Source organism: Drosophila sechellia, chromosome 2R, assembly GCF_004382195.2.
Source record: "Drosophila sechellia strain sech25 chromosome 2R, ASM438219v1, whole genome shotgun sequence".
NCBI classification, from domain to species: domain Eukaryota; kingdom Metazoa; phylum Arthropoda; class Insecta; order Diptera; family Drosophilidae; genus Drosophila; species Drosophila sechellia.
This window is the reverse complement of record NC_045950.1, coordinates 10,352,776-10,373,878: the sequence shown is the minus strand read 5'-3', so window position 1 is coordinate 10,373,878 and position 21,103 is coordinate 10,352,776. Positions and strand designations below refer to the sequence as shown.

General features: G+C 44.7%; 5 protein-coding genes across 8 annotated transcripts; 2 read left to right on the top strand and 3 right to left on the bottom strand.

Moving 5' to 3' along the window:
* Positions 1 to 2,145: 2,145 nt before the first annotated feature.
* LOC6609121 (insulin-like growth factor-binding protein complex acid labile subunit) lies at positions 2,146 to 6,421 on the bottom strand. 4 transcript variants are annotated; one of them, XM_032715282.1, is made up of 10 exons: positions 6,248 to 6,416; positions 5,930 to 6,184; positions 5,707 to 5,867; positions 5,477 to 5,646; positions 4,815 to 5,417; positions 4,505 to 4,759; positions 3,838 to 4,449; positions 3,688 to 3,782; positions 2,733 to 3,620; positions 2,146 to 2,670 (listed from the first exon to the last, which is right to left on the bottom strand). In XM_032715282.1, exons 2-10 carry the CDS (start codon positions 6,028 to 6,030, stop codon positions 2,277 to 2,279), a joined length of 3,279 nt encoding a protein of 1,092 aa, XP_032571173.1. In that variant the 5' UTR covers positions 6,031 to 6,184; positions 6,248 to 6,416; the 3' UTR covers positions 2,146 to 2,276. The 4 variants fall into 4 exon arrangements, with proteins under 4 accessions (XP_032571173.1, XP_032571174.1, XP_032571175.1 ...); XM_032715283.1 differs by lacking the exon at positions 6,248 to 6,416 and having other exon boundaries at positions 5,930 to 6,224; XM_032715285.1 differs by lacking the exons at positions 2,146 to 2,670; positions 2,733 to 3,620; positions 3,688 to 3,782 and having other exon boundaries at positions 4,339 to 4,427; positions 6,248 to 6,421.
* Positions 6,422 to 6,546: 125 nt separating this feature from the next.
* Positions 6,547 to 8,437, top strand: LOC6609120 (inactive selenide, water dikinase-like protein). Its single transcript, XM_002033786.2, has 2 exons — positions 6,547 to 6,669; positions 7,036 to 8,437. Exon 2 carries the CDS (start codon positions 7,048 to 7,050, stop codon positions 8,242 to 8,244), a length of 1,197 nt encoding a protein of 398 aa, XP_002033822.1. The 5' UTR covers positions 6,547 to 6,669; positions 7,036 to 7,047; the 3' UTR covers positions 8,245 to 8,437.
* An 873-nt stretch (positions 8,438 to 9,310) lies between these two features.
* On the top strand, positions 9,311 to 16,044 carry LOC6609119. The gene is made up of 7 exons (XM_032715286.1): positions 9,311 to 9,534; positions 13,018 to 13,104; positions 13,163 to 13,362; positions 13,431 to 13,636; positions 13,697 to 14,751; positions 15,084 to 15,275; positions 15,329 to 16,044. The coding sequence occupies exons 2-7, from the start codon at positions 13,036 to 13,038 to the stop codon at positions 15,461 to 15,463; spliced, it is 1,857 nt and encodes a 618-aa protein (XP_032571177.1). The 5' UTR covers positions 9,311 to 9,534; positions 13,018 to 13,035; the 3' UTR covers positions 15,464 to 16,044.
* Positions 16,045 to 16,092: 48 nt separating this feature from the next.
* Positions 16,093 to 18,214, bottom strand: LOC6609118 (beta-1,4-N-acetylgalactosaminyltransferase bre-4). Its single transcript, XM_002033784.2, has 5 exons — positions 17,955 to 18,214; positions 17,585 to 17,886; positions 17,104 to 17,527; positions 16,828 to 17,046; positions 16,093 to 16,759 (listed from the first exon to the last, which is right to left on the bottom strand). Exons 1-5 carry the CDS (start codon positions 18,077 to 18,079, stop codon positions 16,618 to 16,620), a joined length of 1,212 nt encoding a protein of 403 aa, XP_002033820.1. The 5' UTR covers positions 18,080 to 18,214; the 3' UTR covers positions 16,093 to 16,617.
* Positions 18,215 to 18,444: 230 nt separating this feature from the next.
* LOC6609117 (dnaJ homolog subfamily C member 11) lies at positions 18,445 to 20,745 on the bottom strand. The gene is made up of 6 exons (XM_002033783.2): positions 20,500 to 20,745; positions 19,862 to 20,438; positions 19,507 to 19,804; positions 19,337 to 19,453; positions 18,856 to 19,279; positions 18,445 to 18,793 (listed from the first exon to the last, which is right to left on the bottom strand). Exons 1-6 carry the CDS (start codon positions 20,572 to 20,574, stop codon positions 18,656 to 18,658), a joined length of 1,629 nt encoding a protein of 542 aa, XP_002033819.1. The 5' UTR covers positions 20,575 to 20,745; the 3' UTR covers positions 18,445 to 18,655.
* Between the last annotated feature and the right edge of the window lie 358 nt (positions 20,746 to 21,103).

Here is a 21,103-nt window from a genome sequence, read left to right as displayed (position 1 = left end):
TGTGTGGTGTACGGTTGTGTTGGTGTGTTACATGCGATTTTTTCAGCTGCTGCGGCTGTGTTTGTGGTGGTTTCGTTGGATTCGCACGCACAGACACAGTTCACAGTCGTGGCACGAAGAACGGCACAGGACACACAGGACACACGGTGGGTGGCACTGGTAGTGGTAGTGATGGTGGTGGGAGAACAAAAAGGAGGAGCCGACGAAGAGGAAGCCAGGAGGAGTGGAGCAGAAAGTGGGAGTAAGTGCACACGTTAAATCAATGCTTCTTTTGACCTCTATTACAATTTCGTTCGCTTTCGTCTTTCGCCATCTTTCCCACTCCCTCCTACTGCTCCTTCTCCTCCAATAGCTTGCTCCACCTCGTCCTCGCCCCTTTGGAACTCTTCATTTTTTTCCCGAGCCCACGACTACCTGGTAATTTTTTCAACGCCCGTGTTACGGCACATTTAATATTTAATATTTTCATATATGTCGGGCTCTATACACCAGATACACAGTCGCTGGCTCACCAAATGCACATTATTTCATTACTTTTTCTTTATTTCGTTTTGATTTCACTTGGTTATTCTAATTTATTTTTTATTGGGTCGCGCTGGCTCCTTTCGTTTAAATGTTTATCACAATGCTGCTATCGCTGAATGCTGATTTATGCCATTCGCCACCGAGCAGCGCACTTAAACTTGCTATTTGAAATTTCTTCTTTATGTAACGAACGGAATAACGGCACACTCGCTGCTGCTGCTGCGACTGCTACTGCTGCTGCGACTGCTGCTGCGACACGAACGAACTCAGCGCGACAAGTGAAACTTGGCTTCCCGATTCGCATGCCACTGACGTGCGCCGTGGTAGCAGAAATAGAAGCAGAAACGGCCGAGCCGAGCCCGCGAGATTCGCTGAAAATCGATAAGGACAGGCAAAGTCGCCTGCCAAAATCCTGTGGGGGAGGCGGCGGGGCAGGAGGACCAGGATGGCAAAGGGGAACGGCACAAAAGCACATTCTTCTGCGGCCAAAGTGAAACCGAGAGCATGTGGGTGGCGTGCGGCAGTGAAAGTGCACATGTCCTCAGTGTCTCGTGTCCTGCAGCACAGTGGAGGTTCTATCGAATGGATACGTGCTTTGGATGCTCCTCCAATACCTCCTGGAAGCTACAGAATATATCCATATACGTTGAAAAGGTAGGTTGTATACACATCAGAAATTACCTCAGTAATAAAAACCATAAATTGAAAACAATTTTATATGCTGTACCCTTAAATGAAATTTGTGTTGTATATATTTTCTTTCTGGCTTCATTATCTGAAATAATAAATATATGTATATTTTCGCCTGGTATTAAATTAAATACATTCAAAACAGAACACTTCAGAACCAATCAATATTCAATATGTCTAGCATAATTTTGGTCAGCAATTGAATTTGCTTTGTTTGCATTCATCGGACATCACCCACAGGATCTATCATTTAGAATCCTGTCGTAACGAATATGCAATAATTATTGAAGTATGTATATTTATGTATCCTTATCCTTCCTAAATTTGTAAATATACTTAATGTTATATAATTATAATATTATATATTAATTGGCTAAGCTCTCTTACGATAGCAGTTCATTCTACAAAATAACGAAAACAATAGCATACTTCTAGGAGCATGCCGATACTGTAGCTGTGCAAATAATTTCGACCGCCAGTGTGCTACTCGCATGCCTTTTCGGTTGAGAGCGCGAGTGCGCATTTGCCAGACTCTCAGGCGAGTCCTTTCACTCGCTCGCAGTCCTTTTGTCCGCTCCCGCTGCACAAACAGGAGCCGAGTCCGAGTTGAGAATGAATCCGCCGAGCCGAGAAGCACTTCGGATTACAGCCTTTGTTTTCGCCCTGAATGAAAGTCAGCCAGCCTGGGCCATCAGCCATCAGCTGGCCCGTTGGGTTGGCTGTGGGCTCCAACGCTTTCTGAATTGCGCTGCCCACGCGAGGCGGCGTCCAAGTAAACAAATACATGTGCGCACGGCTGTGATAATAGGGCGTCGCGCACATGTTCAGCTGTAAGGTCAGAGCACAGCGTGTCCTTACAGTGAGCCATGGCCACAGCGACACACACAAGCACACGGCCAACAATGGGATCAAAGATCAAGGACAATCTGATCTCTTTTCAAGATTAATTTTATCACATCGATACGAACTTAAAACGATTTTTACATAAAGTGCACAATTACAATCATTTTCGAGTATACTTATTAAGATAATAATCTTGTTGCACAGTTTTCCCGTGCTAACTAGAATCTGGCAACAAATAAAACGAGTATTATATACAAAAGGCAATGAGGTAGGCTGCTGGAGGTCCGGGAAACGCCTCCCCGGACCTGAAAGTTTCCGAAGAAGAAAGTCCGGGGTCGCTTCAGCGACGGTATCTGCTGGCACTGCCCCGAGAACCACTTCCGCGTATTTCCATCGCTATCCCGGGATACTATACATATCTCAGCGCCACGCAGTTTCTCTTCTCCCAGCGTCGAGAGCTCTTCCAGCGGGATTTGGGCAGTGCGATTGTTATAGGCATAGTCCGACTGGTGAAGCACATCGTTTCTGCTACTACGGATATAAACGTGGAAGTCTGAGACGTCTGAAAAGCCGGAGACATACCAGCTTAGGGTCAACATGCCAGCTTTGTTGCTATGTGAAAAATTTACAAGGATTATAAATTACTATAAGTTTAAACTGCAAAATGTGCATACGTTTTCACTTCTCGGAATCGGACATCTGTAAGCTGTTCATAGTCAATCCCCTTATACATCTCTTGCTCATCCTCGGCGCAGTGCAGATACTCATCGTCCAATGATATGAGCTGCTTGTCCTTGATCAAAGCCGGAGTTCCGCAGTAAATACTCTGCAAATCCTCACCAGCTATTGTTTGCTGCAGCATAAAGTACTTCAAAGGTCGTGCATTGCAGCCGCAGTGCAGAGGATTTCCGGCCAGAAGCACTTGGCTACCATTACGCATGCTACCCACTATCGAAGCGGGCACATCCTCCAGACTATTGTTGGTAAGATCAACATATTTCAGGGATTTCACTTTCACCAGATTGGCGAACGGCAAGTGGTAGATTTTGTTGTGGGAAAGGTCCAAGCGAGTTAAGTTTTGAGGCAGGTCAAAGATGTGCTCTTCAGACTTCAGATTCGATAGATCATTGTGAGACATGTCCAAACTTTGAAGTGAAGTGAAATTAGAAATAACTCCTCTCCTTAGATCGTTGATCTGATTGTGGGATACATCCAACCGAACCAGCTTTTTGGTGCCAAAGGTAATATCATAGGTCAGTATGGGCATCAAATTGTAGCTTAGGTTCAGGTTTCTTAGGTTGTACGGAATGTACTGATGAGAAGGAAAGGTTTTCTTGGTCACAAAACTTATACGATTGTGACTCAAATCTAAGCTTTCCAAACTGAGTAAATCATCCAGGACACCATTGGTTTTGTTGTCCAATTTGGTAAGGGAATTGAAGGATAAATCAAGGCTTCGCAGAGATGGCAGACCAATGAAGATGTCATTTTGCAGAGTCTGGATTCCGTTCGATGACAAATTTAAAGTGAGCAGCTGCAGCAGGCCCTCAAAAGCTCGCTTGCTAGAAGTTATAAAAGGATTATTAGTAATATTATAAATAAAATATACACAATTTAGATAAATCTTACCTTATGTCCTTAACTTCGTTACCATACAGATTTAACTCAAACAAGACGGGCAGCTTACCAAAGGCACTTCGCTCCAAGGTCGTAATATTGTTGTTCTAAATGAAAAGTTGGATGAGTTAGGAAGTTAGGAATTTTATAGCATTTGCTCACCTCCAAGTATAAGTACTGCAGTGTCGACATGACAGCCACCGCATCCTTTGGTGGCTGACTGATGCCATTGTTTTGCAGCTTCAGTCGTTGCACCACCAACAGACCAGTAAAACTTTCCCCATTTAGACTATCCCCCAGCTGATTATGGCTCAGGTCCAAGTAGATCAGTGAGTTCATCACTGGCCAGGTGCCCGATGGTATATTAGTCAGTCTGTTATGGCTGAAGTAGAGTTCATTTAGGGAAATAGGCAATTGGAAAAGCTTTTCCAATTGATTATTATTCAAATACAGCTGTCGCAAACTGGTCAACTTGGCCAGCGATCCTCGCACTACGGATACCAGTTCGTTATGACTCAGATCCATTTCTAAGAGGGTTGGCAAAGTGCCAAATGTCGACGACTTGATTTCCCTCATGCTATTATGGCTAAGATCAATTGAGCGTAGCGAGAATAGGTTTTGAAAAACTCCATTAAATATGCTGGAAATGTTATTGTGCGAGACATCGATGGTGTGCAGTTCATAGAGCTTCGGAAAACAATTTTTGGGTATGTCGGTAATGCTGTTGTACGAGGCATTCAATACTTTCAAGCCTGTCATATTTTGAATGGGAATCTGTAGTCTAAAATAAATCAAATAATCGTTTAACTTTAAAAGCTTTTACTATTACCTGTGCCAAATTGGTAAGATTGTTATAGCTTAGCTGAAAATAGGTCGCAAAAGTGGTCTCATCGAAGCTGCGACGCGAAAAGTTGGCTAACCGGTTGTGGGACAAGTCAAGAACCGTGATGTTTACACAATTTTCAAATGCAGCTGTTTCAATAAGTTCCAAAGCGTTATGGGATACGTTTATGATAGCCTGGTAAATATCCTTGAAAGAGTTCTTTTCAATCTTGGTTATGTTGTTTTCCGCCAAATCGAGCAACTGCAAAGCATCAATTAGTAGTTACATTTTTTAAATTTTGTATTAGCAATTGTACCTCCACATAGTTCATCTGAGTAAACATCTGGAACTCGATCTTCTTAAGACGGTTGCGTGCAAGATCAATAGTTCCAATGCGAGCAATCGAGCCGAAAGTACCACGACCAATATCCGTGAGCGCATTATCACTGAGGAAAAGACGACGGAGGAAACGCATACCCCTAAAACTATTCGCATCCAAGCGTGAAATCTGGTTGTGGGACAGATGGAGCACCTTCAGCACAGAGTTTCTGGCAAAAGTTCCACGACTAAGTTCGCTTAAGGCATTATGAGAAACGTTGCACCATCCCAGCTTTGTCAGATCAGCTATGTGCTGTGCCTCCAGCTTTTTAATCTGGTTGTGACTTATATCCAGCACCTCTAATTCTCTTAGATTCTTGAACTGGTTGCGCTTCAGATTCTCCAATTGATTTCCATGCAAGTCGAGCGTTTTTAGTTTTCGCAACGGCTGGAAAGTCTCAATAGGCAGATCACTTAGGTTACCATTGGTCACACGTATGATTCCCAGACTGTTGGCGATCTCTTGGCCAGCAAATAGATCCTTGGGTAGCTGTTGGAATGCATGACCATCGATTACGAGTTCCTTAGCTTTTCCTAGAATCTGAAAAAAGTATTTCCCGTTTAGATAGCGATGTTATCGGTATATAATTTAATTCTTACGCCGAATCCTAGTAAACCAACGTGGCTTAGATTTGTGCGAAGTAGATGCAGTTGCTCCAAAGTATTATTTACTCCGTAGAAAACATAATCATCAATGGTGGCCAATGGTGTTTCTTCTATGATCAGCATTCGTGCTTTGATATGAACAAATAGTGGCCCATACAAACGAACTAGAAAGAAAATTTGATTCTTTAGCTTAACAGACGGAAGGGACTTGTAGAAGTACGCACCGAAATGTCCTCTGTAGATGGTCAACTCCTCGATGGGCATACCAAAAGAGGCCAAATTCTGGAGGGCTACGGACAAAGTAGCCAAGTTGGTATTTTCGCACCGAATGTAGAGGCCATTATCACTGCCCTTTACACATTCGCAGGGATACAAGGCCTTGGATCTGATTAAAAAAAAAAACACCATATTAGTGAAGAAATATGTAATATATTTGGGATAACTCACTTTTTGGGGCATTTGAATTCGGGTTCGCCATACACATATTCCGAACTGGCCAGGGCAATGAAGTGCAGCAAAACGAGAGTGCGCAGGCGTAGCTGAATCATGTTTTAACGATTTCGTCACCGTTTTTATTTAGTTTATCCCATGGCCCAAAACCAAGTTCGTTGCTCAAGTTTTTTGTGTGGGTTTCGATTTCCTGGAATATGTAGTTCTTTGTTTAACGATGTACCGCTCGAATGAGTTGGGTTTTTTGTTGGGCTGTGAAGTTAAGTTAACTTGTCTTATCAACGAACAAAGGTAAATGGTTTCTTCTACTTTTACTTTTCGCTCTGCTGGCGCAACAGGTTTTCACGGTCCGCTCTTGTGCGCTCTTTGTGGCCAGCACTTTGGAGCTCTAACACCGTTTAATTTAATTAATGCCAACTTTTTTGAGTGTTCCCGAAAGTCGGAGCACAGCTAAGCACAGTTTCCACTTGGATTCCCCCATTTATTCCGCGGTTTTAACATATTTTTATTTATTTTACCCTTGGCGCACAATACAATCGATAGATTTTGGGCGAGTTGGCAGCCCCGTTAAACCATCGCTTCAGACTATCGGCAACCCATATATCGAATCAGCCGCACACGCTAATACAACCCTGTTGTGACATCTCGCTCGTTGGAAAAGCAAAAACCAGGCGCAAAATAAATATAATTTGCTAACGTTACCCTACAATTATCGTTGTACAATCGCACAAGCAAACGTAAGTACCAAGAGACAAACGAAAGCAACAAACCAAATGGCCAATGCAAAGCGCGCACTTTTTTGGCATTTTCCAATTGAAATGAGTGGGCATTGTTCACGTTGCTCGCCTCGCCGACAGGGAGAAATACTGACTTCGCCCGTTTTAGCCGCCATCGCGACAGCAGCCAATCACAGACCGCGCTACACACACGCGGCAGAAAATCCGTGTACATACACGTCTGAGCGCTGTTGTATTGGTGGCCGGGGAGAACGCGAGTTACTCGCTGCATAGAGTTAGCCCACTACGTGTTTATTGCGCGGCAAAAGTGCGTTAATCGGTTAAAGCCACTACTTACATTCTGTTCTTTGCATCCCCCATCCACAGCTATAAAGCAAGATGAGCTACGCCGCTGATGTGCTGAACTCGGCCCACTTGGAGCTCCATGGCGGTGGCGACGCCGAGCTGCGTCGTCCATTCGATCCAACAGCCCACGATTTGGATGCTTCCTTCCGCCTCACACGCTTCGCTGATCTAAAGGGGCGCGGCTGCAAAGTGCCGCAGGATGTACTCTCCAAGCTGGTGTCTGCCCTGCAGCAGGACTACTCCGCCCAGGACCAGGAGCCGCAGTTCCTCAACGTGGCCATTCCCCGGATCGGTATTGGCCTGGACTGCTCCGTCATTCCGCTGCGACACGGCGGACTCTGCCTGGTGCAGACCACTGACTTCTTCTACCCCATTGTCGATGATCCCTACATGATGGGCAAAATTGCGTGCGCCAATGTCCTCAGCGATCTGTATGCCATGGGAGTCACAGATTGCGATAACATGCTGATGCTGTTGGCGGTCAGTACCAAGATGACAGAGAAGGAGCGTGACGTGGTCATTCCGCTGATAATGCGAGGCTTTAAGGACTCCGCTTTGGAGGCAGGCACCACTGTGACGGGAGGCCAGAGCGTGGTCAATCCCTGGTGCACCATTGGTGGGGTTGCCTCGACCATTTGCCAGCCAAATGAGTATATTGTGCCAGATAACGCCGTGGTGGGGGATGTACTGGTGCTAACCAAGCCCCTGGGCACCCAGGTGGCCGTGAATGCCCACCAGTGGATTGACCAGCCGGAGCGCTGGAACCGCATCAAGCTGGTGGTGTCCGAAGAAGATGTACGCAAGGCCTACCACCGGGCGATGAACTCTATGGCACGCCTCAACCGTGTAGCCGCTCGCCTCATGCACAAGTACAATGCCCACGGAGCCACCGATATCACTGGATTCGGACTGCTAGGCCACGCTCAAACCCTGGCTGCACATCAGAAGAAGGATGTCTCCTTTGTTATTCACAATCTGCCGGTGATCGCCAAGATGGCTGCTGTGGCCAAAGCCTGCGGCAACATGTTCCAGCTGCTGCAGGGCCACTCGGCGGAGACCTCGGGGGGATTACTGATCTGCCTGCCGCGAGAGCAGGCCGCTGCCTATTGCAAGGACATCGAGAAGCAGGAGGGCTACCAGGCCTGGATCATCGGCATCGTTGAGAAGGGCAATAAGACCGCACGCATCATCGACAAGCCCCGCGTCATTGAGGTGCCCGCCAAGGACTAGGTCTCCATTGCCTGACCAACCGCTATTGTCTACCTTAAGTATCGTAATAACGTAACGGCTGCTACATTCAGATGTAACCGGCATGATCGGTCCTTGTTTTTTATAAAAAAGCTTATCAACTGCAGATTAACTGATCATTATAATCTTGGACGGCTCTACTGCAATACGAGTAAATAAAATGAAAACACTTGAATCTTTTGTATCGAGTAATTGGAATGCGGGGCATCTGAATGAGCTTTTTTCATTAAACTTTGTTATTAAATTGCAGCTCACAGTTTGGCAAAAAGTGGAGCATCTTTTGAATAGCATACATTTTGAACAGTTGTGTGTTGAGAATTTAATTATTATTTGACCTACTAAATAAGTTATAGAAAGGTTTACCCTGTAAAAAAAATCACATTTGTTTTTGTTTAGTTAGTGCACCTGCTCTTTGAAGCTAAAAACTAAGCTGGTGTAAATTTTAAATTTGTTTGCTGATTTTGGTTTACAGTCACATGCTAATGAAATCAGCACGCGTTTTGAAAGTCAAATTGTTGCAGGTTTAAGTGAATTTTAATCGTTAAGCTTTGTTTCGAGGTTCAAACTTAGGAGCGGGTTATCAGGAAAGTAATTGTTAGGTAACAGGCTAGCAAAAAGAAGTGAATGTCATGTTTATCATTTAGATACGTGTGTTGACAGTACTTACATATAGTTAAAAAAAAATGTTTGAGTACAGAAATATTTTTATTAAAAATACGCCCATTTTGAACTGATATTTCTATACTGAAGTTGATTTAAAAATGAATTGGTTATGATAGGTTTGTGAGTGAATTTCGAAAACATGGACATTTAAAGGACGTAGACTTATTGAAGAGCATTTAGCATAGGTTATCAGATACCCTAACCTCCTAACCTCTATTGTTTGATCAATCGGCATTAGTTACGGAGAGCGAAAAGCTTTGCAAGCTCTGAAAACCAAAACCGAGCGAGAGATGCTCTCGGGCGAACAGGTCTCCGGCAAGTTGCCATCGGATGGGATCGGATCGCACTGGTGGGGATCGGGATCGCTGGTGGCAAGTGAGGATCGTGAGCCTCAGTACCGCCCGAGCTAGCGACGCGTTAAGATCCGCATCCGAATCGTGAACACAACGAGAAACTTACACTGCGCGCACCGTTACACTTTTGTGCTGGGAGCGATCGAACACTAATACACTGACCAACGAACTTCCCGCACAACGAAGAGAATTTCCCTCCCCAATTGAACTGTACTTGGACGTACGTTGCGTTTTTGGAGTTTTGGAAAAGTGCACAGTGAGTGCTGCAAGTATTTGTACATAAAGAGCCACATACAAACGGCGATAGATAGAAAGATACATATGTAGATAGTGTGTGGGCTGTTGGGGCTCTTTGCTGTTCGGTGCTTGGTGTTTGGAAGACGAGCTCGAAAACCGCAGTTAGAAACTAGTTTTCCCTACGTGTCGTGGTCGTGGTCGCAGTGGCAGTGGCTGTAGTCGCTGCCTTACATGAACGTGGAAGTACTCGCTTTTTGAAGTGAAATTCGAAAACGCATCCTCCTCGGCCATGTAGCGATGTATCTGGCGGATCGCTATTGCTTGTGTATCTCTTCTTGGCCAGATGATTCATGTACGGTGGGCACTCGTACGTACACTCGATTTATTTCCCGACGGAACGGCGCAGTATTCAAATTGAAAGAACAGTGGCAGTGAACTAAAAATAGAATTATTTGTTTTCATATACCAACCGACGAAAATGAGAAAAAAAAGAAATACGAAATAAAATGGCTCGGCAAAAGTCGAAAAGTCGAAAAGACTTCGCTCGGAAATTCGCCCAGTAAATGTATCTGTGTATCTTTGCATCTGTATCCGAATCGTACGCTCACTAAACTTTCGTTTAATTTAGCCAAGTTCAAACGGCGTCTACAACTTGTTTATGTCCGCCTGACTTGAACTCGTGGATTGTTTTCGAAGTTCGCCTTGTGTGGGTGCCACAAATTGGCAACTCGACACACAGATACGCAAAACACACACTCGCACCGCTGGTAGAACGAACATAAACATATCTACATATAGATAGTGATACATGCCTGGCGCATATATAGACGTTAGATTTCGCCTACGTTTCGATATTTGATTTTCCGAAATTTCAACAACAGAACGCGAGCGACGACGACAACACCTTCGCTTTTTATTTTGGCCATTTCAAACTCGTTGTTGGCCCGATATTTGTTTATTTTACGAGTTTGTTTGCCATTGCCTACGTATGCTATATGGCATTTGGTGATCTGTGATCAGCACTCTCGCTTCCCCTTTGCGCAGCCACGCCCACTTGATTGGCTTAACCCAAAGACAATTTTTGTTGGAAAATCGTTTGTTTTCAACATTTTTTCCTTTGAATATCTATTTTGAACTGATGATTAAATCGACATACCAAACAATTTATTAACCATTTTAATTTAGATTTATAATCTCCAAAAACACTTATTTGTTACGTGTTAAATCAACATAATGCCAAAAAATTCTCTGAATTTTCTGTTGAAACTCCTACGATTTTTCAAAATTGCTATTTTTCCATATTTCAATCTGTGATTCATAACAAACATCCCACCTTTTAAGATAAATGTTTACGTTTGAGAAGAATTACCGTGAGGTACGTAAAGTTATTTGTAGATTATGTGTACTTCAGGAATTGGTCCTTGAACTTTAAGTTATAATATTTTGTCTTAAGAAAATGGAAATATCAGAATACATTTTTCGAAAAATGTAATTGATTAGTTTGTTCCTTTTTAGAAATACAATTAAGTTGTATGGTTTCTCATCGCTGGCAAACTTTCTCGAGCCTTATAAAGATAGTAGTCTAATATTAAGTTGGCCTTAACTGGAAAGTAGTAAAGTGGGCTTTATCTTTATCACAAAACTCATAAATGCCAAGTTTTTCATTCATAAAACTGCAAAACTAACCGAGCATTCAGTTCTTGGCTCAAAGTGCTAAAATGGCACGTTAGTGCCTCAACGGGTTAATTCCGATCGCCAGACAGACAGCAACATGTTTCTGCTCCCCAGAGCTCCAAAGTCCCCGTATATGAGATCATTTCTGAGCTGCCTGGTGTACATATGCAAAAACAAACCATGCGCTCCGCTCTCCGGTCATTTGTGTTTGTGTTTGTTTTTGTCGCCAATCGGAGGCCCAGAGAACTGCTAAAAACGTGCTGAGATCGGACGAACCGAGCTATATAGTGTGCGTATATAGTAGTGGGTGGCTTGCGGGGAAGTGTGGGGGGAGGTTTCGTTGGAGGTGGCGGCGGCATCAATTAGATTTGGCCTTTTATCTAATATTCTATTGGGCTATTTTATGCGTGTATTTGTCTGACGTGAGGCATTATTATTCGTGTTTTATGTGGCTTTATTTCTTTATTAGCTGTATTCCGTTGACCATATGGCATGTGGCATCCCCCATGCCCATCCACCCTCCTCTACCCCTTCACCCCTCCATCCATTTTCCATTCAAAGGTGATTTATTTAGCTCGCCTTGATTTGATTACTTAAGCTCCAATTTGCGTTGACGTTTAATGCAGTTGCTGTCACAAAGCGTCGTCTTATGACATCATCGTCGCTAGTCGGTAGTCGGTCATCCTTCTCGGATTTTTGCATCATCTCCGACTATCTCTCACCCGAAGGTTATCTCTGACAATCGAGAAAAAACTGCATTCATACATGTATTTATATACACATACATATGTTTGCATATATTTCGGGCCAGACAAAAAAGGAGTTTAAGGACACGCCGCCGAAAGTGAAAACCAGTTTGACATTGAAATTTCGACTTTGTGCCTCTGTCTTTTGTCAGTTTTTTTGGTTTTTTGTTTTTTGCCTGTGTGTGTCAGTTCTGAAAATCAATGCCAGCACTTTTGGTTTCTCTGCCAAAGGGTATTATTATTTTAAGGTCCTCAAAATGGGTAAATGGTCCATTAAAATATAACACATTTATTATTAATACTTTGCCTTGAAACTTCAAGGTTGTGTGAATTTATTGTTCAAATTAAAAGCTTGTGAGCTGACAAATAAATTTGTATCGATTATTGTAGATATCAACATGGAAATTTATAGCCATAAAATGGAGAAAATTGCATCTATCTAATAATATAGTTTATGAAGATGAGAGAATACATTTTCATGATAATAAAAGTTTTCCTTTGTCAGATAACCATATTATCATAACTTATCTATATAATCTGCATAATCTCATTGATAAAACTAATCTGATATGTATATTGTAATATAGGTTATAACCACAGAATTCTCAAATCAAGACTATAGTTTGAATATTTTTCAAGTTGGAAGCTTATGGATGATGGACAGCCCATCTTTACCAAGTAGACTTAAGTTCTGTAAGGACTGCCCCTTAAGAACCATCTCCACCGCTTTCTAGAGCATTTCATCTTCGCATGACAGGCTCCGTCTGTTCATCGGATCCATTGTGGATTGGTATTCCATGCTTTGTGTGCTCAAGTGATGCCCACTTCAGATGACTTAAGCTTCCATTAATGCGCCAAAAAGTTCTCACTTCAGAGTGGCGAATGCGGCCATGTTCGAACATGGACATTGGCGTGGGTGGGGAAAAATGCTTGGGATTCTGGCGAACCGCCTTGACGCGAAATCAACCTGCTATTCGGGGTCGGAATCCGTGATTACGTGTCTCGCAGACACCCACGAGTCGTTGGACTTACTCACACGTAGAATTTGAATAATTTATGAATGATATTGGTTTCCGTTTCAGCTAACAAACTAATTGGAAATGCAGTACTCGAGCAGTTCGGAAAATTACTCATCCTCGTTGCGGGACAAGCCCTCGAAATGGGGCAGGGTAAGCCTTGATTTATAGACCACATCGGATAGTAAATCACTCATACGTCATTCCTTAGAACGACAAGAACTACGCCTATAAGAAGTCATCCTATCAATACTCGAGTTCTGGCGACAACAATGTCTCGTATCAGGGCAAATCCCCCGACCAGAACATAGATCAGTTGGATGCCTTGCTGGAGGATCTGAAGCAGGAACGTCAGATAACCAACAGGGAACGCGATCTGCTGCCCAGCAATGGAACCACTTATAGGACACTGTGAGTTTGAGCACGAACACAAATTGTAGTAACTTTCCAAGGATTAATGTTTTGATGTTTTGTTGCAGTGAACGCACTGATCCATCGGGCACCGTAACGAGGACTACGCGAGTGGTCAAGACCAGCAAGCACTCGGGCACCGGTGGCCAGCAGCCATTCATTGATGATGTGGAGACCTTCAGTCCCACCGACTACAGCACCCTGCAGTCCACGGCCAAGTACTCCAGCTTGAAGAGGGATGAGTTCCAGACCAAGGACAAGCCCTATACTCTGGGTAAGAGTTGAAGAGCATCTCCAGTAGCAACACTTAAACTTTAATTTTAAACGATTCCAGCCCACTCCCCAAGTGGTGGACACTACGAGAGCAAGTCGAAGATCTACGAGAGCAATCGCACCATTAACAACAATGTGGAGCTGCTGCCTGCAACGAGCAGCACACATCAGACGTTGACCAGCGGCACCACCATCGACAAGGAGCTGCAGGACATCGCTCTGGGCGATGGCATCCTGCCTGCCCCAGGCACCAAGGTGACCACCACGGTGAGGACCTACACCTACGAGATCCCGGCCACTGGTCCCGGCAGCAACACCAGCACCATTAACCGCACCCACACGCTGAACAACTCGAATACGCTAAGCAGCAGCTACAAGCACCACGAGAGCCACAACTCCAGTCAGAACTTCTCGCAGCTGTCGCCCGTTCCGCACCCACAGCCCAGCCATGTGCCACAGACGGTGGTTTACAACACGGAGAGCTACTCCACGTTGAACAGGAACAGCGATCGTCCGGTGGTTAGCAACCAGTCGTATGAAATCAGGGAGCACAAGGAGACCACCACTCGCGGCGTCAGCCCACAGCCCCGTCAACTGCCTTTGGGATCGGGTCCGGCGGGAACTCCACCGGGCAATCGTACGGTCATCTACAACATCCACAAGACGGATCACGTCAACACAGTCAATGAGCTGCCACCCCAGCAACGCTATCCGCCGCGCAGTCCGGCTCACAGTCCCAACTACGGAGGACCACACAGTCCGCCACTGCAGCCGGGAGTGAATCGCTACTACTACAAGGAGACGGAGACCTCAAACACGGTCAACAGCATCCACGGACCGCCAAACGGTGGACCCTACGAGCCCGGTCTACCTCAGTCCGCCCCGCTAAAGCAGCTGCCGCCAAACAACGCGTATCCACAGCAGCCACAAAATGGAAATGGTTATCCCCCGAATTCGACCACTTACAGCTACAAATACTCCTCGACCACCAACACAAACAACCGACGTGGTCCGGACTACGGCTCGCCATCTCCATTCCCCGTGGATGGCGTCGAATATCCAGTGAATAGCAATCCTCCCCAGCGAGTGGACGATCTGATGCAGTCATTCGGAACTGTAAGTATTTGAAGTATTATTACTGCTACTGAAGTTACTTTCCAATATCTGTTTGTTTAAACAATAATAAGTGATAGCTTCTTGTTTGCAAGCCAGTAATTAAGCCACTAATAACTTGAAGAAACCGATAAGAACGAAAGTCGTTATCGCACTGCCTAAAAACTGGTAGTTAGAGATTACTATTGTATGAACTCATAATACCTCAGTTAGCACCTCTAAATGCCACACATGGAAAAAGATAAGATATTTATCATTTTAATAGTATCATAATTACATATGCTTGGCAGTGACTGTTTATGATCTTTGATTTGACTCCGTATCTTCTCTATTAGACCACCGACCATGTGGATCGCGTGGACATTGAGACACCAGTGCGCAAGCGTGAAATCGAGACGGCGGTTGCCTCGCCCAACCAACAGCATGTGCCATCGGTGAACAAGGCGGGAAAAGAGGTGTACTATCCACCCGGACACGACACCATCGTCATGAAGCGCGAGGAGATGCATGCTGGATCTGCCTCAGGCGTGAGTATTGGATACTTACCTACATCTGATAACTGATAATCCTACATCCACAGGGTCGCTGGGCCAAGGGTTCCGGAATGTACGAGTACGAGTCCGGCTCGAAGTCAAAGACGAAAACCAAGTCCGGTGGCGCCGTTGTGCCCGTCTGCCTGCCCCTCTGCTGTGCCATGCCCTGCACCATCATGTAGTGGGCAGACATCGCCGGAAGACCGTATCTTGTACATAGGTTTCTAATATTTGCCGTTAATAGTTCTAACGCTAAATCCTGCCCCGTGTTTTTGTTTGCTCTCTACTAGGTCGTCTAACTTCTATCGGGCTTGCTGCTTGTCAATTGGTTGTACGCGGAATTTGTTTGCCAAATTTTATGTCTATATATCTATACGTTATTGTCTATGTATATAATTTGTGAAGCGTCATCTACGGATGAGCCGGTTGTTATACCATTTTATTTTGGATTCAGTAGTTCAACCCAAACTAGTTTGCTCAAAATTGTTGCTCAAGCATTTAAATTCGTCAGTGGGATGCCCAAAAAGTTTACTCGATGCCAATTGTTTTAACTTAAATTTGCATACCGCATACCAAACACTAATAAATGAGCCGTGGAATCCAATTCCCCCCATTATTCGTTTCGCCAGCGCCCCCGAATTCCCACTAATCATAAACCATAATCGTAACAGCGACTTAAATGGTAACTCAGTCGTTACAGAGCCATAAATACTATATCTAATACACGTAGTAACCATAATAAAAACGAGATCTAACAAACGAAGCGATGAACTGTTTGAATGCCTCTTTGAATGGATCGATTAGCGTGGGGTTTTGGTATAGTAAAAGTTTTTATAAGTTTATTTTGGTATAAATCGTTCTGATCGAATAACAATTTGCATATCACAAAAGTAATATCTACATTTCACCTTGTAGGAATAGGTGTAGCTGTCTTTTGAGAAGTTAATAAAAAACACTATAGTCAAATAACAAAAAACTAAAAACAACATAAAACAATACAAAAATCAACAGAGGTATATTATATAGATAAGTATCATTGAGCACTTTGAGTAGTGAAACGGGAGGATTATTGCTACAGAGACGAGTTCTTATTGTTGTTCTTGGATTACGAATTGAAGCTAAATGATGGATTAAAAGTATACTACATCGTAATATGAGTATAGTTACTGGACTTACTACCATATACACAATATGTGCCTAATATTCTAACCATGCCGCCATGATCTGTCATTCTATTAAAAGAGACTACCGTTCGTGAAAGTAATGTTGTCCTTTGTACATACGCATATTTGAGAGTTGGAAAGGTCACGTATTGTAACGCTGTCTTTTATGCAGGCTAACTTTTGCGCTCGGAGTTCTTTAGCTCTGCTAAGTACCAAGTGAAAGTTGGGAATTGTTTGATGCTGTAGATAGAATACTTTATCGAGTTGATTCCATCCTGTTCTATTTTGCTCATGCCGTTCTGTAAGTTTTCATAGCTGTAAAAAAAGGGAAAAAAATACATTTTTCTTAGTCTAAATAATGGTTTATAGTATGGTCTACTTACCGCTTAGGATTGGCCTTTTCCTTCTGATGCTTCAGCATCTTGTAGCGGGCTATGTTGACCGGATACCTTGATATGAATAGGTTGGCGTGCTTCAACCTGTTGGACATGTCGTCATCCTCGCCGCCCCAGCCAAAGAACGAGTTTGAGAACCCATTTACGGCCTGAAAGTGCTCACGCGTCATTGCGGAAACACCTCCAAATATTGATCGATAAGGCAACCTATAAAGGAGTGAATCAATTTACCATTGATTCTTGAAATTTTTTTGCTGTACTTGCCTGAAGTTCAGCGTGTCTATAGCCACTGACATGTGCCGCGGCTGACGTGGACAGTTGTAAAGATTGCGGTCGTCCAAAGGCAGAAGATCGACATCGTGGAATATAAAACAATCCCACTGGTACAGCTTTAAGGCCTCCAAATAACCAATGTTCATCATGGCAGCCCGATTGAAGGGCTTCCCGTTGGTCTGCTCTACAATGAAAATGCGATAGGCGATGCGCTGCTTCATCAGAAATGGGTGGATGTTGCGCAGGAAAACTAATAGATGGGCGTATCGATCGCGGAAGGGCACCACAATGGCCACGTGATGCTGTGCATTGCAGTTTTCAGGCTCGAAGGCGCCACCAGGGCGCAGTAGAGGTCCAAGCTCTGCCTCAATAACGTCCAGTGACTCCAGTGTCGTGTTGGGCGTGATGGGTCCACCTAAACATGATAGACGTATTTTAAATCGTGCTAAAGAAAGGGCCAAGACGAGCTTACCATCACGGGGATCGGGATCAGTGCAGTTGGTAAGGAGGGCGGATGTGGATTTCTGTCGCGGGGGCAAAAATTTCTTTGTGCCCAGCAGGAAGCGCGTTAAGTCTTGTGGAATGGAAGTAAAGTTTGCCGTGGCAATCACAGTTCTTATGGTAGAGTTGGGTCCGCCATTGAGCTCCTGGTCCCGCTCTCTGTCTTTCGATAAGGCGAGCGGGGAAGCGGGCAGCCTGGATGCTTCTCCGCCTACGGCACCATCGCTGCTATCGTTCCCATAGATATGAGCATACTTGTGCACGCGCCGAATGCTAACATCCGTTCACAAAAATAATTGATAAGATAACCTCTGCCCAGGCAATAGAATGGATTTAGTTACCTGAGCTTGCTGAGGGACGTGCCGCTGCCTCCATCGGTGCGGAAGCCCACAAAGTTAAGCACCAGCAACAAGCATATCGCGCCGGCTAGGAAGCGTATGAGATTCGCCTTGGTGAAGAGGTACATGGTCCGAGGATTGCATCATACCTTGCTCGACGCCCAGGCGCTGCGAACTGGCATTTTCAAGCGCAAAACGTTCGACAATCGAACAAAAACGTTAAAACTCGCAACTCCAGGGCTCAATCAGAAAAGTCAGCTGAGAGTCCCCCTCGACCAGGGTTGCCAGAGTTGCGCAATTACTGCATAAATCGCCGACTGCCGATAGTTGCAGGCGCCAAATTAAAAAAAAAAACAATCCACAAGCATATTTATAAGATCTATAATTGCTAGAAATATTAAATGCATTTTAAAATTGAAAGCTAAATGTTTTATCTACAGAACAATGAGTATATAATATATAGTAAATGAATTTTATATTCTAAAGTCCGAAGTTCTATTGGTTTTGTGATTTATTGCGCTGTTTGGATCTCGCAAGTATCCCAAAAATAGCGATTTACAGAGTGGTATTGTAAATTGGGGAAATATACGAACTGACATTTGCCCCCAAGTCCTGGGAATGGGTCTTTTCTATCAAGAATATAAACAAGTTACAAACACAACTAAAGATTTAAACTAATTGCCGTGCAGAGCAGTAAGGCCCCGCTATCCTGACAGCAGCGGCAGTCGAAGCGCCTCGTTGTCCTTGATGTGAATCACTTCGGACTGGTTTTTACAGGTGTACTCTATCCGCAGAATCTTGTCTTCGCCGATGCCCGGATCATAGAAGCCGGGCAGGTCGCTCTGCAAAGACGTAATGAAAGGTATTATATCAACACAAAACACAATCAGTAAAGATGTCTCACCTTTGGTGAATCATGCAGCTGCAGTGTCCCATTCTTGACCATGCATTGAATGGCTACGGTGACGTCGAGCGATTGATCTGGCTTGAACTGTCTGCCGCCCTCCAAGGTACAGCCGTAGACGGCTCGTGTGACAATCAGCCCATTCCTCGCCAGCTCCTCCGTCATGATCCTATTGTACGTAGCCTGCATTAGGTGAATGGCGGCACTCGCCTCGTGCCTCTTGGCGGACAGTCTCTGCTCATTCTGACGCTTCGTCCGCTCCACCTCGATGTTCTTTCGCTCCGCCTCCATGGGATCCATCACAGTCCTTTTGATGAAGAACCACGCAATGACTGGAGTCACCGAGGCGTAGAAAACTGCAGCTGGTACGATCTCATCGCTTAGATGGATGGGGAACACATACGATTGATTTGAACGAAGTATTCTGTGGAGAATGATGACGGTAAATTTCGGAGCTTTTCAGCTGTACAAATTCACTCACTTAAATTTAAGTATGACTCCAGAAGGCACGCCAATCGATACCGTGGCCGTCACAGAACTGTACTTGGAAACCTTCTTCTCCACTCCATACTCTCCCATGAAGCCAAAGGTGCCAACTCTGCAACGAAGTAAATTAATAAATTGGATTTGAAAAATATGCAATCCTCCTACTTTGCAGCCAGTTTAAGCTTGAGCTCATTCTCCATCATCTTGCGGGTGTAGGAAAGACCGAAGTAAATATGTGGCGTTCCAATCACTAGCGACGAACTCAGCGAGTAAGTCTCCTTGGAGTGATCGATCTGTGTGGACATGGAGGACTGCGGACCAGCGTTTAGTGTTAGACTACCCATCGTGTGCTTGTCCAGCTGCACGGCCAGCGTGGAGAACAGGGCGGGTATGACACCTTGGTCACGAAAGTTCAGGTTGGTGCCTCCATTCAACGTCAGCTTTTGGCTAAGAGTGCGGCCTCCTAAACCAGAAATTTGTATGCAAATCGTAGATATCAGGTATTGGGGCAAACACTTACCCTTAAAACCCAGAAGGAATCCGTTGCCCGCTCCGGCACATAGCTCTATCCAGCCCTTGTTGAGCAGCCGTCGGCCAGCGATCACGAAGCCACCGCTACCATTGCCATTGGATGAGTACAGGTTGCCGCTCATGATAATCATATCTTTCCGCGTGATCGGAGCCTCGATGGACTGGGCAATGCTCATGGAGCCGATCTCTACGCGCGGCATTTCGGAGTCGTCGTACGGTGCGAAGATCTCCGTGGCATTCACGTTGATGGTGATGTTACCACGAGGATTGGTCCGCTGCTGCAGACGTCTTTCTGCGGCCGCCTGCGCCAGCCGCTCGTACTCCTCCCGAATCTCATCCGGAGTCTTTGTTCGGTGCAGAATCTCCCAACCTTCGGTGCGTAGTCCTTTCCCGCCCACCGAGTCGTAGATGGCCCGCTGTTGGGGATCCGAGAGCACCTCGTAGGCACGCTTCGTGCGGTTGAACATGATCTCGGCCATTTTCTTGCTATCCGGATCCAGGTGCTTGTCCGGGTGGAACATGCGGCTCTGTTTCCGGTACGCCGTGTTGATCTGCTCCGCCGTGGCCTGTGAATCGAGTCAAGAGGATTAGATCGTAGTATGTACCGGCCGGTGACGCTGCACGTACATTGCGAGGCAAATTCAGAAACGTATAGTAGTTCTCGTCCAGCTCTGCGTCGGACTCATCGTGATCCGATGCCATGTCGGTGATCTAGTCCTGTGGTTCCTTCTCGGCTTCAAAAAGGGGCGGGGACGAGTCAGCGCACGGATCTCACCGGCGTTCTATGTTAATTTTGGATTTCGAAATTTTTGGGTACTTTTACGCAATGACTATACATGTGTTGAATGTTCCGATAGTTGACGATGGTTTGCTCCAACTGGGTTTTGTTTTGGGATACGGTCATACTGCGTCTGTACGGTCTCACTACAAACGGCGAACTTACGATGGGGTCACTATCTATCGTATGCTAGAGGTGACACCTGTGGTAAAAGATATGTTGGTAAATCGAAAATCACATCCGTTAAATGTGTTCGAACTGCTAATTATTTAGATTCCACTTGTGTGGGTAATAACTTTAATATAATTAATAATGTTAAATATTTTATTAAAATGAAGAAAATACACCATTTATTAAAACTAAACTTCTTAAAAACTTTTGCTCAGTTTCAAAAGCTTAAACATATGTAAGCATACCTTCTGACACTTTTCACTTTACATCTAGTTTGCTTTC